Source organism: Anolis sagrei, chromosome 1, assembly GCF_037176765.1.
Source record: "Anolis sagrei isolate rAnoSag1 chromosome 1, rAnoSag1.mat, whole genome shotgun sequence".
NCBI lineage: Eukaryota > Metazoa > Chordata > Lepidosauria > Squamata > Dactyloidae > Anolis > Anolis sagrei.
In genome coordinates this window covers 237,749,542-237,765,149 of record NC_090021.1, presented here as the reverse complement: position 1 = coordinate 237,765,149, position 15,608 = coordinate 237,749,542, and the positions used below count along the sequence as shown (strand labels likewise).

The window sequence follows — 15,608 nt, the reverse complement described above, 5'->3', positions numbered from 1 at the left end:
TGGGTGAGTGCTAGGTCTTTTTTGTTACCTGGACCATAATAGTTAGAAATAAGAAGAAAGTCTGTAAAATAATGCTAGTTCCCTTGAAAAAAGGAGTATTTGGCAACAATACCTGCCACTATATTTACAGGTACTGATGGACAACAAGTTAAACATGAGCCAACAATGTCATGGGGCAGCTAAAAAAGCCAATGGGATTTTGCCCTGCATAAATAGGAGTCTATTGTCTAAATCCAGGGAAGTCATGCTACCCTTCTATTCTGCCTTCATCAAACCACACCTGGAATCACACTGTGTCCAATTCTGGGCACTGCAAGGGAGATATTGACTCTATGCTGGAATGTGTCCAGAGGAGGGTGACTGAAATGATCAAGGGTCTGGAAAACAAGCCCTATGAGGAGCGGCTTAAAGAGTTAGGCATGTTTAACCTGCAGAAGAGAAAGCTGAGAGGAGACATGATGAGGGACATGTATAAATAAGTGAGGGGAAGTCATAGGGAAGAGGGAGCAGGGTTGTTTTCTGCTGCCCTGGAGACTAGGATGGGCCAGAACCGCCCCATCCAGCCTAACATTTAGGAAATGGGTGAAGACGTGGCTGTGGAGTCAGGCCTTCGAGGAATGAGACAACACCATAGGACCCTGGATGGAAGTTGATGTAGATCCATCTTAATAGGACGACTGACCACAGTAGTTTTAGACATAGTGTTATTTTAAAGTTTTTTGTAATTGTGATATATGATATTTTAATGAATGTATATGTTTTTATGGCTGTAAACCGGGCTGAGTCCCTCAACGAGGTTGAGAAGCTTGGTATACAAAACTGTGAAATAAATAAATAAATAAATAGGATGTGGAACAATGGCTTCAAATTACAGGAAAGGAGATTCCATCTGAACATTAGGAAGAATTTCCTAGCTGTGAGAGCTGTTCAGCAGTGGAACTCTCTGCCCCGGTGTATGGTGAAGGCTCCCTCTTTGGAGGCTTTCAAGAAGAATGGGTCATCTGTTGAGATGCTTTGAATGTGATTTTCCTGCTACTTGGCAGGGGGTTGGTCTAGATGGCCCACGAGGTCTCTTCCAACTCAATCATTCTATGATTCTATGATCAACACTTTTGCATAAATTGGTACATATTCTGTAATTTGGTAATAGACTGAGCTTCCCTTATCCAAAATGTCTGAGGCTACAGTGTTTTGGATCCCCCCCCCCCCCCCCCAGATTTTGGGATATTTGCATATACATTTGATTAAGACATATATTAAGATGGGCCCAAAATCTAAACACCTAATTCATTTATACTTTATAGCAGGCATGGGCCAACTCCAGCACTCCAGGTATTTTGGACTTCAACTCCCACAATTCCTAACAGCCTACCAGCTGCTAGGAATTGTAGGAATTGAAATCCAAAACACCTGAAGGGCTGAAGATTGCCCATGCCTGCCTTATAAACATAGCTTGAAGATAATGTCACACATATTTTAAATCTGTTTGAAGTCTGTGTGCATTGAACTACCAAAAAGCAGAGATGCCAGTCTCTTGGCCATCTATTTTCAAATTTGGAGTATTTCAGAATTTCAGGTAAGAGATGCAACTCAGCAGGTGTATTTCCCCTATAGGGGTCAATATAAACATTGTTGAGTGCACTAGCAGAAACAGATATTCAGAAATTATTTAATATTTTACACAAGTCAAGCCTGGACTTGTTATGAACAAAAATGTAGGTCTGGAATCAGACCTGGGATGACAATAATAATAATAATAATAATAATAATAATAATAATAATGGGCTGTTGTAGGTTTTTTGGGCTGTGAGGTTAAGGATGCTTGCCACAGATGCAGGCAAAACGTCAGGAGGGAATGCTTCTAAAACATGGCCATACAGCTGAAAAACCTACAACAACCCAGTGATTCCAGCCATGAAAGCCTTCAACAATACAACAACAACAACAACAACAACAACAACAATAATAGCTTTATTTGTATTCCTAGAGAACTCAGGGCAGATTCCAACAACAGAAGGAAAACAAAACATTTAATGCCTATACAATAAGAATAACAAATACAAATGCATTAACAAACCGCCCAAATCCCAAAAAAGTGAATGTATATCACTTTAAAATGCACATAAATCAAGTTTACAACCACATATCAAATTAAACAAACAACTCACTTAAAATTAATTTAAATTATATCTAATATGAAAATATAACTCTGGCATCACAAAGAATTCACAAGAATCAATAATGTATTTAATTATTTACCCTATTTATATCATCTTTCTCTACCCCAAGGGGGATTGAAGGCAGCCAACATATGGTAATTATTCAATGCTTTAAACACATATTATTTATTTATTTGCAAAGGGGACTCAGAGCCACTTACAAGATATATATACATAAAATATATTGTATTATTAGCAAAGTACAATATCAATATTAAATATTACTTTATTGTACTATACCATTATACTGTAATATGATTAGTAATATTACATGTAATATAAATATATAATTATAATATATTATTATTAGTATTATATTGCAATACATTATAATATTATAAATATTATATGTATATACAATATTAAAATATTACTATATTGTACTATACCATTATATTGTAATATTATTAGTAATGTTACATGTAATATAAATATATAATTATAATATCATATTATTAATAGTAGTATTATATTGCATTACATTATAATATTATAAATATTATATGTATATACAATATGTTACATTATATTACATTATTAGCATAGCATAGGAGACATACAAACATTAAGCTTAAAATCCACTGAATTAAAATGAATACATAATTTAAAAATTTAAAAAATTACATTCAGCATTAAAATCACGCCATCCATAACATCTACACCGTAGAAATAATGCAGTTTGACACCACTTTAGCTGTAGTTTTATAAGGCTTCCTCTGCCTGGGAGTGCTGGTGCCTCATCAAACTACAACTCTCATGTTCCAGAGCATTGAGTGATGGCATTTAAGGTGGTGTCAAGCTGGATTTCTTCTAAAGTGTACGCGCATCCAAGGTTTCATTTAGCCAAGCCTTGTTTACATCCTCCAAAAACCCATTGGATTCCAGTCTTGCCCAGATATCTACCTACCTTTACAAAAGGGGAGTGGTTAGGAAACATTTCCCAATCTGGTTTCCTTAATCCAAGATACAAAGTGACATATTATGATCATCGTGATTGGGATCATATCAGTATGCAACCCTCCTCCCAGCAAGCCCAGCCACCCCATTTATTGGGGAACCCAAGGGAACCCCAGGAAGGGGAAGGGCGGCTTGTACCTTCCTTTGCAGCCGAGCTGCTTGTGGTGGGAAGTCAGTCTCTTCGCCTCATTCCCTGCTGCTGCCTCCTCCTTCCTTCCTTCCCCCAGGACAAGAAAGGGAAGCCAAAAGGAAGGAAAGGCAGCCAAGAGGGGGCGCCAGTTGCCGGAGGACACCAGCACTCTTTGGCAGAGGATGCTAAAGTCTGGGTTGCTGTGAGTTTTCCGGGCTGTAGGACCCATGTTCCAGCAGCATTCTCTCCTGACGTTCCCTCTGCATCTATGGCAGGCATCCTCAAGGGTTGTGGGGTCTGCTGGAAATTAGGAAAATGGGGTTTATATATCTGTGGATACTCCAGAGTGAGAGAAAGAACTCTTGTCTGCGTGAGGCAAAGCAGCCAGGCTTTGAAGCTGCAAGGCTATTCGATGCTAATCAAGCTGGCCAATTGCAACATTCACACTTGCATCAAAAAACGAGAGGAAACTAGGAAAATAGGGTTTCTGTGGAATGTCCAAGGTGGGAGAAAGAACTCTTGTCTGCTTGGGGCAAGTGTGAGGCAAAGCAGCCAGGCTTTGAAGCTGCAAGGCTATTTGATGCTAAACAAGCTGGCCAATTGCAACACTCACACTTGCCTCAAACGGACAAGAGGAAACTAGGAAAATTGAGTTTCTGTGGTATGTCCAAGGTGTGAGAAAGAACTCTTGTCTGCTTGGGGCAAGTGTGAGGCAAAGCAGCCAGGCTTTGAAGCTGCAAGACTATTCGATGCTAATCAAGATGGCCAATTGCAACATTCACCCTTGCCTCAAACAGACAAGAGGAAACTAGAAAAATGAGGTTTCTGTGGGATGTCCAAAGTGGGAGAAAGAACTCTTGTCTGCTTGAGGCATGTGTGAAGCAAAGCAGCTAGGCTTTGAAGCTACAAGGCTATTCAATGCTAATGAAGATGGCCAATTGCAACATTCACCCTTGCCTCAAACAGATAAGAGGAAACTAGGAAAATGGGGTTTCTGTGGAATATCCAGGGTGGAAGGTGGGAGAAAGAACTCTTGTCTGCTTTGTGTGAGGCAAAGCAGCCAGGCTTTGAAGCTGCAAGGCTATTCGATGCTAATCAAGCTGGCCAATTGCAACATTCACACTTGCCTCAAATGGACAAGAGGAAACTAGGAAAATGGGGTTTCTGTGGAATGTCCAGGGTGGGAGAAAGAACTCTTGTCTGCGTGAGGCAAAGCAGCTAGGCTTTGAAACTGCAAGGCTATTTGATGCTAATCGAGCTGGCCAATTGCAACATTCACACTTGGCTCAAACAGACAAGAGGAAACTAGGAAAATGGGGTTTATGTGGAATGTCCAAAGTGGGAGAAAAAACGTTTCAATGTTTCAATGGACTACCTTGGTTAGTATTCAGTGGCCTAGCTGTTTCAAGGTCTGGCTTCATACTGCCTGGGGGAATCCTTTGTTGGGAGGTGATTAGCTGGTCCTGATTGTTTCTTGTCTCCAGACAAGAAACTCCCCTGTTTTTGAGTGTTGTTCTTCATTTACAGTGCTGATTTTGTTAGGTACTGTTAGGAATTGTGGGAGTTGAAGTCCAAAACACCTGGAGGGCCCAAGTTGGCCCATGCCTGGTAGATGCACTCCAAGACAGGCAGGACAGAAGATATTTAGAGGGGGGGGGGGAAGAAACCAGATTTGTGTAAGGACAGAAGAGAAACCAAGAAACTTGGTTCCCCCTTTTTATAGTTTATTTTTTTTGTAATTAATTTGCCAAGAATGGGGCTGGACTGGATAGCCTCTAGGGTTCCCTTCCAGCTCTATCATTCTGTAAACCTTACAGAGGCAGCAACCTACGTCACAAACAGGGGCGGGGCCAATGCTCTTGGATGCCCGAGGCGGAGAATCCAAAGGGCAGCCACTTCCTGTTCCTGCCCTCAAGAAACATGGCGGCCCATTCCCACTCAGGGAGCATGCCCTCTGGAAAAATGGCGGTCTAAGCCGCACTCTTCCGCTCTCGGGGGAGGCGCTTATCCAATCCCCGCCCCACGGCCTCCTTGCCCTCTTCCCTGATTGGTTCGTTTGCAGATCGATTGCCCTCCTTGGCACCGCCTCTCGCCTTGGCTCCGGATGGGACACGGAGGCAAGAGGCAGCCATGGCGGATTGGGGCCGAGGTAGGAAGGGAGGGAGGGAGCGGTGTCTGAGGGGAGGCGGTAGGCCTCGGAGGGAGGAGGAGAGTGGGCGCCCTTCGTTCTGCCCTAGTTAAGCCTTCCCTTTGTTTTGGGGAGAGGGCCCTCCTTCCCGTTGAAGCAGGCCTGGGCAAACTTGGGCCCTCCAGGTGTTTTGGGCTTCAACTCCCACCATTCCTAACAGCCTGTAGGGCCGAAGGTGGCCCAGGCCTGCTTTAAATGGTTCTCCCCCCACGTCTCCTTTGTTTTCTTTCACAGAAATGCCCTTTGACAGCTGAAATAGTGAGTCAGGCACAGTATTGCCCATCTTAACTCCATAGCATTGAGTCATGGCAGTTGAATCTGTTTCAAACTGCATTAGTTCACAAGTGTAGACCCACTGAATAAAAAGAAAAGGAATTATTCATGCCGGAAATTCTTGAGACCAGAAGTATTTTGGATTGTGGCATATTCACCTATATTAAATTAGGTATCCTAGAGATAGGACTCAAAAGCTAAACAGGACATTCATTTGCTTCATTTGTATATATGTGTATATATGTTATTATACATTATTATTTGATACACAAAAAGATTAGTGCACAGCAAGCAAGAACGCTGTGCTGGCTTTTGTATTTGATTACACTTCAGACACATCCCAAGTATCTGTGTGATGTATTAGGAAATAATGTATGCAGAACCAGGTAGGGTGGCCTATTGCAACTGACAAATGGTAATATTGTAGGCGCCGACTGTTTTTAAGTGCAGGCCAAGGTATTTAGGCACTGTACCCAGTGTGCCGATCACCACTGGGACCACCTTTACTGGCTTGTGCCAGAGTCTTTGCATTCATTTATGATACATTATCATCATCATCATCATCATCATCATCATCATCATCATTAAGGAGCCCCCGGTGGCGCAGTGGGTTAAACCCCCCCTCCCCGTGCCGGCAGGACTGAAGACCGACAGGTCGCAGGTTCGAATCTGGGGAGAGGCGGATGAGCTCCCTCTGTCAGCTCTAGCTCCTCATGCGGGGACATGAGAGAAGCCTCCCACAAGGATGATAAAAACATCAAAATCATCCAGGCATCCCCTGGGCAACATCCTTGCAGACAGCCAATTCTCTCACAACAGAAGGTACTTGCTCCTGACACGACAAAAAAAAATCATGTTTATTTATACCCCATTTTATCTCTCCGAAGGCAACTAAAAGTGGCTTGACATTAACACATCAGCATAACCATTTAAAATATACAAGTATTGTTGTTGTTGCTATTATTACTTATATTACTTATATTATTACTTGTTACTTATAATATATTATTACTTTATCTCCCCAAAGGTGACTAAAAGCAGCTTGACATAAAAGCATCAGCATAATCTTTTACAAATATACAATTAGTATTATTATTATTATTGTGGTTATGTTTGTTTATACCCTGCTTTATCTCCCTTGAAGGCAGCTCAAAGCAACTCAATATAAAAGCATCAGCATAAACATTTACAAATATACAAACATTAAAACAGGATTAAATATAAACAGTATTCAAAAACTTTGCTTAATTTGTTGAGTCACTGGCTTATTTATTTATTGTTTATTCCTATCCTTACAATCAAAAGGAAGGCTACAAGTTAAGAATAACTTTACATAGCCTAAGAGTCCTTTCATAAACAGTTTTAAAGAATTTCAGGCATGCAGCAAAGTTCGTATATACTGATCCATCAGAAAGCAAATGTCTTGCTACTTTCTTATTTCAGTGGACTTCTGTCCTTCCCCAAAATGTTTGGGATGGCTGTGTTTTGGATTTTTTCAGATTCTAAAATCCTTGCCTATCAGTAATGAGACATCATGGAGATGTGACACCCACAACATTCATTTATGATTCATACATGCATATATAGCCTCAAGGTTGTTTTATATACAAAGATTTTTTTTAAAATAATTTTGTGCGTGAAACCAGGTTGGACATATTGAACCCTTAGAAAAAACAAAGATGTTACTTTCTCAGCCATTGTGCTGAGATTGGATTTGGGGATTTATGAATAAGGGATATTCCAACCCTGTATTTCCATTATTGGTTTCTCCATTTGTTCTGCTTTCATTTTGGGTGGTTATGTGTGGAAACTGATTTTTTTTAATACTGTTACATTTAATTCTGTTTTAATATTTGCATATTTTTATATTTAAAATTATGTGGTCATACTTTTAATGTAAGCCACTTTGAGTCTCCTTTGGGAGAGATAAAGCGGGGTATTGGTGAGGAGGAGGAGGAGGAGGAGGAGGAGGAGGAGGAGAAGAAGAAGAAGAGCAATAATAATAGTAATAGTAATAATGGTGGTTACATGGGGTTAAGCAAAGTTCTCCAATTATGGATCCTGGCTGGACAGCAGTAGAAAAAGAGTGTGGCATTAAAGAATATAAAATGGTTATATGAGACACTGTTTTTATTGAAATGCATGTAAACTACCAGCATGACTTTCTATGACGGCAATGGGAATTTTTCCACATACTGGGGAAAATGCTGTGTTCTGTGGCTGTGAATACAGAGCAAGAATCCATTAGCACATGCACCATGTCTATACAGAGCATGAATCCATTAGCAGTAGCAGCCATGTCTACATCATGTTGCAGTGAGTTTCACAGTTAAACTTTGAAACTCACTGCAACATGATGTAGACATGGCTGCTACTGGAATGGCTTGAAAGAGGGTTTCCATATATTCAAAGAGGGAGGAGCCATCAATGGCTGCTACTTTGGGTTGCCGTGTGTCCATCGCTGGGGCTTGTGAGATGGAGTTGTACTCAGGTCTTGCTGGTGGTTTCTGCTGCATGTGGTCCTTTGACTTCATCTATTGTGAATTTCCTTATTCCTGTAAAAATACTGCAAAGTATGGCACTTTGCTTCTGAAACTGGGTCTCATGATGGCTCACAAGATTAAAAAGAATGGAGAAGTTATAACATTAAAACACAATTAACCAAATTATAATGTTAAAGTGCATTGAATTAAAAAATATAGCACTAGTCTATTAACAGCCCTTTTCACAACAATCCATTTCCAAAATATGCCTGGATTGAAAAGATATTTTTTAAAAATGACAATATGGAGAGGACCAGACTAGCTTCCTTGGAAAGGGGGCGCCACATCTTGCGAAAAGCTACCCAGAAGGCCCATAAAAATGCAGATATTATCTGTATCACCGGAGGTGAGTTTTAACTGTACTCGGAGCAAATGGCGATGCTCTTTTTCTTTGTTGCAGGTCAGAATACTAGTGCTGTGGATGATATGCTAGATGAAGAAAACAAGCGTATGACCGAAAACCTGTCTTCTAAAGTCACCCGGCTAAAATCGGTCAGTAGATCATCTACTTAGCAGGTTTTGCCTCTTACTCAATTTTTTTAGAATGAGTTCTGCATTTGGGATTTTTGCAGCCTGTTCCTTGCTGTATATTTTTTAATCTTGGAAATGTGGAAAGGAGCACTTTAAGATTTTGTTTGCGTTTTCTTGATCATCCTACCTTAAAAACATCTCATTACTGGAAGCTTTGTATGTGGCATTTAACAAAATACATGATTAGATAATACTTGTCTCCTGTGTTTTGAATAGCTTGCACTGGACATTGACAAAGATGCTGAGGATCAAAATCACTACCTAGATGGCATGGTAAGCCATTCCATTCACAAAATCAATGAAACCAAGTTGTTTATATACTGATGAAGAATTTTGTGAAACAGTATTAGTTAGGAATAAGGTCAATGTGATATTGGATTCCTAGTTCCAAATATTTAGAGTTCCCTACTCATGTAATACTTAGTTGCGTGCAAAATAATAAAAATTTACCATCTTTATTAGCTGTTACTGTTTCTATGATACAAAGAATCACAAAATTGGAAGAGACCACAAGGGCCATCTAGTCCAACACCTTGCCATTCAGTAAAACACAGTCAAAGCACCCCCGGCAAATAGCCATCCAGTTTAAAAGCCTCGAAAGAAGGCACTTCTGCCACACTCTGAGACAAGAGTTCCACTGCTGATATATAATGATGATTTGCAATCAAGATGATTTGCAATCAAGATATATAATGATGATTTGTAATTTTTTGCTGAATGTGCACATTCTGAGAAGCCGCAGGCTGCTATAACTTCCTGTCACCCATGTAATGCAGTAAAATATATGGCTGTACAATTATATGTAATGACCTGTGCCTTTTTCATTTTCATTCTATCCATTGCACTGAGTCTGGTAACCTGGATTCTACCTTGTGTTCAGTCATAAAGTTCACTCAGGACCCCTCCATACAGTCATATAACCCAGAATATCAAGGCAGAAAATCCCACAATATCTGCTTTGAACTGGGTTATCTGAGGACACTGCCATATATTTCAGTTCAAAGCAGATAATATGGAATTTTATTCAGTTGTGTGGAAGGGCCTTAGTGGCTCCAGGGCAACTAAGATTTTTCTCTCATTTAATTATTGTGACGAAAACAAACAATTTTGTAACTGGAATTTTGTAACTTAGAATTTGGCTTGACTCAATTTTAATCAGAAATAGGCATTGAATGGAGAGAAATTAGTCATGTGGATTATGGGCTTACAGTGCAATTCCCTTTGCTGCATGGCAATATAGGAGTGTATATATATAAGTCATGATTTCTCCATATCAGTTTTTACTTTCTCTTTGCTTTAGGACTCTGATTTCATGAGTGTTACAGGCCTTTTGACTGGGAGTGTGAAGCGTTTCTCCACCATGACCCGTTCAGGAAGGGACAATCGCAAACTTCTTTGTTACATCTCTGCCGGACTTGTCGCTGTATTCTTCATCCTCTATTATTTGGTGGCAAGGGCACGAACTTGAGAAGCATCACCAAAAATTATACTTGGATACTTATGTGTAATACAATGGAACAAAATCTTACAACAGGAGGGAAGGGGAGAGCTTTAGAAGATTTCCTGTTAAGGAGTTTTCCAGATTTCACCGTGATCCAGAGAATTCTCTATGAACTCATTTCTGTAGACTAACTTTTCTTTGTCTTTAATAAGGGTAAGGTTATTGTGCCATTCTACTTCTGAAAGCATAAATTTAGCAAACTTCACTTCCATATTGGAAAGAAGCATTCTTAAATTGGTTTTCTCTTTCTGCCGGCGGGAGGGGAAACATACTGATGATGTTGGCTTCAGCAGGAAAATCCTGATCCACATCTTGATTGCAATCCATATCATAGCAGAAATGTCCTAGCACTCAAATTCAGTGAAAATTCAGGGCTGTCAGTGGGGTACTGATATTCGGACATTAGTGTCCTGGAAACAAATTTCGCTACTATACAGCTTGTTTCAAGAAAAAAAAAACAGCTGTTGTATTCTCTGTTCCTGGATATGCCAGCACTTATAAATATGTTCACAATCCTCTTTGCATGTTATGCTGAAGGACTTGCAGAGCTTGGAATATTCCAGAAAGAAGAAAGCATGAGAACTTACACAATTGTTGCCATTTCATCTTTGTTTTTGTTTTTGGTTTTCATTCTTGTCAAACTTCTAATACATACTTTATATTTATCCCTGGTGATATAAAGCCCTATAAGATATTAATGCATTTTTATTTTTAAGAATTTGTGAAGATTCACCTATTAAATGTGTATTAATGATCCACTGATTAAGGATTCTGTCATACACATTTGCCTGGGAGTAAGTTTCATTGAACTTAGTGAAACTTACTTATGAGTGGTTAGGTATAGGAGCACACTATAATTTCTGTAGCTGTCTTGTTTCATAACAGATTGTTTCATAGAATCATAGAGTTGGAGGAAACTTCATGGGCCATCCAGTCCAACCCCTTGCCAAGAAGATGGAAAATCGAAGTCAAAGCATTCCCAACAGATGGCCATCCAGCCTCTGATTAAAAGCCTCCAAAGAAGGAGCCCTCACCACAATTATGCACATATTTGGAAGCAAATATGTTTTACTTCACAGTTCCTTAAGGTAAAGGTAAAGGTTTTCCCTGACATTAAGTCTAGTTGGGTCCAACTCTGGGGGGTGATTCTCATCTCCATTTCTAAGCTGAAGAGTCAGCGTTGTCTATAGACACCTCCAAGGTCATGTGGCTGGCATGACTGCATAGAGCGCTGTTACCTTCCCACTGAAGCGGTACCTATTGATCTACTCACATTTGCATGTTTTCGAACTGCTAGGTTGGCAGAAGCTGGGCCTAACAGTGAAAGTTCACCCCGCTCCCCGAATTCGAACCACCAGCCTTTCAGTCAGCAAGTTCAACAGCTTAGCAGTTTAATCTGCTGCGCCACCATGGGGCCACAACTCCTTAGCTTACATTTTTAACCCAGTTTTGGCACCTGAAGTACCCACAAGGATTTAATAGCAAAATTGGATCTAAGTACACGAAACAAAGTTGCATTGCATTCATTATGACTTCTAGGCAAGTATGGATGTGAAATACAGCCTACCAAGGCATAGAAAGACTTTGTAAAAAGCTTCTTCGTCAGAGGCTTTGTTAACAGATATGCTTATATTCCAAGTATCTGTCCTGCAATACTGCAGATAGTATTTAAGACTTCTGTAGCTGTTTTAAGGCTATTATGTTAAAAAGCAAGGACATTTTAATATGACTGCAAGCAGATTAAATAAGACAATTGATGCTGCAACTGTAAAAGCCATTTGGAGCATAGCATGTAGTGTTCTCTGCTAGATATTAAGGGACAAGCAACTTTATTTTGTAGGATTATTTATTAACATATAATTGAGTAATTCATCTTTTCAGTCTTCTGTACCTCAGCCTTTGGAATCTACTGAGAATTAAAATCAGATTGGCCACTATAGATTTACTGTACTTAAATACCTGTACTCTCAGTAAGCTTTACCTATATTGCATATATTGTTTAAAATCTATTTTTACATTACACCCCTATATGTACACCCACAGCAGTGTGTGAAATGGCTTTGAGACCATTGTAGAGGTGTCCCATCCCAAACTATACATTAAAATCATTATGAATCTCTGATCATGTGTGATACCAGTAAGGCAATAAAGATGGGTCATCTGCAGCTAACTGTGAAATTAGACCATTTTGTGTCATGCCTTACTACTAATCCACACTTTAAAATAGCTGTAAGATGTCACAGAGCGCATGGGGAAAGCATTTCCCATGGTGATATCCTAATTATCCATTTTGTTTAAAGATGTACTCGGCTTCTGACTCACATTCTGAGAAGTGTGTTATTCCGCTATATGCCATTTTATTGGTAATGTCATGGTTTTATGTCCTTTGGATTTTTGCTGTCCACAATTCTTGCATCTATAGAAAGAAGAGCAATGTTGCCATACCTTTAAAAAAAACCCTGTCCTACCCTTCTTCCAGAACTGGAATATATCGTAGCCAGCAACACGTAACATGAAGTAAAAGTGTAAACATTCTTAAATTACAATGCAATAAAACAACAGTAACACATGTCTCTCTAGACTGCATGAATACCTAAACAAAAATATCTTAAGACAGACTGGATATCTAATGTCATCTGGGAGGTCTGGGTTTTTGTTGGTTTGTGTGTGTGTGTCAGGAACAATTTGAGAAACTGCAAGTCGCTTCTGGTGTGAGAGAATTGGCTGTCTGTAAGGACGTTGCCCAGGGGACTCCCGGATGTTTTGATGTTTTACCATCCTTGTGGGAGGCTTCTCTCATGTCCCTACATGAGGAGCTGAAAATGACAGAGGGAGCTCATCCATGCTCTCCCCAGATTCAAACCACTGACCTGTCGGTCTTCTGTCCTGTCGGCACAAGGGTTTAACCCATTGTGCCATCAGGAGTGATACTAGAAGAAGTAATTAGATAAATCAATAAGTTATCACTCCAACACTGCAAAAGTTATTACACTATTTTGTTCCCTGTGTGCTGAAAATATTTTCTTCTAGTTCTACTTGCCTTAATAAAGAGAAATGTCATCCATCTATTTGGGGGGCTAATAGTTTATTGTTCAGAGAAGAGGTTCAATCACACACCGTTACTGATGGTTGTTTTTAAGATTGTGATGATTGAGTGATCTGGCGAGGACAAACAATTGCTGCTAGATCGTTTTGCACAGCAGTTTCTATAATCTCTCACCATTGGCAATACAGGCTAAGGGTAATGGGAGTTGTAGATCATAAACATCTCTCTAAACGTCTAACTTGTTGCCTAGCTCTGCTATATAATATGCATATTCATCCTGGGATGCTTTTGGATGGTAAACACAGAATAGGGATTTATGTTTTTTGTAAATATACTTGAAGCAGAACACTCGTCTATTGAAAAAATTATAGGAGTGGATTTCTGTGCTCTCCTTTTTTTCCCTCAGAAAGATGGGAGTCCGTATTTAATGTACATTCTTGGGTTAGTTTCAGGGATAGGGCAGAGGGATATTAAACATTTACTATATTTACTCAAATCTAATGCTCACTTTTTTTGACTAAATGGCCTTGACAAAATTGGGTTGTGCATTAGAGTCGTGTCATACAGTTATCTTAGTTCTGCACCAAAGCCAAAGGGGAGATTGCTTCAGAAGCTGTACCTGGAGCTCCTCTTTGAGGGGCATCATCTCTAATTAAATGGCCAGGGCTCAATACTATGCGATCCTGGGATTTGTAGTTTGATGAGGCACCAGCACCCTGGCTGAGAAGGCCCAAGGCCTTATAAATCTACAATCCCCAGGATTCCATAACATTGAACTAAGGCAATTAAAGTGGATTCATTCTACAGCATAGATGCATCCCATGATTTTCCTTTCCACTGCTGGAAGCTTTGGTGTTTTAACACTTTTGTTTTAAAGAAGGAATCCTAAGCAGTTAGCAATAGTAATACACTCATTTATTATTTATTTACTTTATTTGTATACCACTCTTCTCAGCCCTTAGGCGACTCAGAGCGGTTTACAACAATTTAGGTATACACAATACAAAATCATTAAGCATTTAAAAGCAATAGCATCACAAATCATTAAACATCAATATCAATACATCACTACATCAATATAACAAATCTATCCGGTCTCGTCAATGAAATCAGAATCCAAACTCATCCGATATTCCGTGTTCCGATAGTCAATCAATCACACTGCTTAGTCGAATGCCTGTTCAAACAGCCAGGTCTTTACTTTCCTCCGGAATGCCAGCAAGGAGGGGGGTCGATCTAATATCTGCAGGAAGGGCGTTCCACAGCCGAGGGGCCACCACTGAGAAGGCCCTGTCTCTCGTCCCCACCAGGCATGCTTGTGAAGCCGGCGGGATCGAGAGCAGGGCCTCCCCAGATGATCTTAATGTCCTAACTGGTTCATAGGAGGAGACACGTTCGGATAGGTAGGTCGGGCCAGAACCGTTTAGGGCTTTAAAGGCTAAAGCCAGCACTTTGAATTGTGCCCGGTAGCAAATTGGCAGCCAGTGGAGCTGGCGCAGCAGTGGAGTGGTGTGCTCCCTGAGTGCCGCTCCTGTTAGCATCCTGGCTGCCACGTAGAGAGCGTTGCAGTAGTCTAAACGGGATGTGAATAGAGCATGGACTACCGTGGCCAAGTCAGGCTTCCCAAGGTACTTTTTGCCATTGCGTATTACAATGGTACTTTGTACTTTTGGTATTTTTTGCCATTGCGTATTACACTCCGCAGCAAATACTGTACTTTTTTTGGTTTCAGAGTTTTGAAAATTGAGGTGCACATTAAATTTGATGGTGTGTTAGACTTGAGTAAAATATGGGTAGAAACATAGAATTGGAAGAGACCTTGTGGGCCATCCAATCCAACCCCCTGCAAGGAAGCAGGAAAATTGCATTCAAAGCACCCCCGACAGATAACCATCCAGCCTCTGATTCAAAGCTTCCAAAGAAGGAGACTCCACCACACTCCGGGGCAGAGAGTTCCACTGCTGAACAGATCTCAGAGTCAGGAAGTTCTTCCTAATGTTCAGATGGAATACTTGTGCAACAGTAGATGTTGACTTGCACAGACTTTAAATGTGTTTTCCTCCAAAGCACTTTACATTCTTTTAGGTCTGCTTGTATGTTTTGCACAAACGCCCCATCACTTTTTTTCACCCATGTCCAGCATTATTTTTAATTTCAATTTACATTTGTCCTTCCCATAGTTTTTAATAGTGTGTTGTCTTATTGTTAATGCTTACGTTA

General features: G+C 40.2%; 2 protein-coding genes across 2 annotated transcripts in view; one reads left to right on the top strand and one right to left on the bottom strand.

Annotated features, from left to right (window-relative positions):
- The window catches only part of RIC8A (RIC8 guanine nucleotide exchange factor A), a 35,771-nt gene extending 32,356 nt beyond the window's left edge, over positions 1-3,415 (bottom strand). Inside the window, exon 1 of the mRNA XM_060770410.2 lies at positions 3,315-3,415. The gene's annotated coding sequence lies outside the window, so the exon portion shown is untranslated. The remainder of the gene's footprint in view (positions 1-3,314) is intronic.
- Positions 3,416-5,351: 1,936 nt separating this feature from the next.
- BET1L (Bet1 golgi vesicular membrane trafficking protein like) lies at positions 5,352-12,512 on the top strand. Its single transcript, XM_060770434.2, has 4 exons — positions 5,352-5,455; positions 8,711-8,802; positions 9,058-9,114; positions 10,142-12,512. Exons 1-4 carry the CDS (start codon positions 5,437-5,439, stop codon positions 10,307-10,309), a joined length of 336 nt encoding a protein of 111 aa, XP_060626417.1. The 5' UTR covers positions 5,352-5,436; the 3' UTR covers positions 10,310-12,512.
- The last annotated feature ends 3,096 nt before the right edge of the window (positions 12,513-15,608 follow it).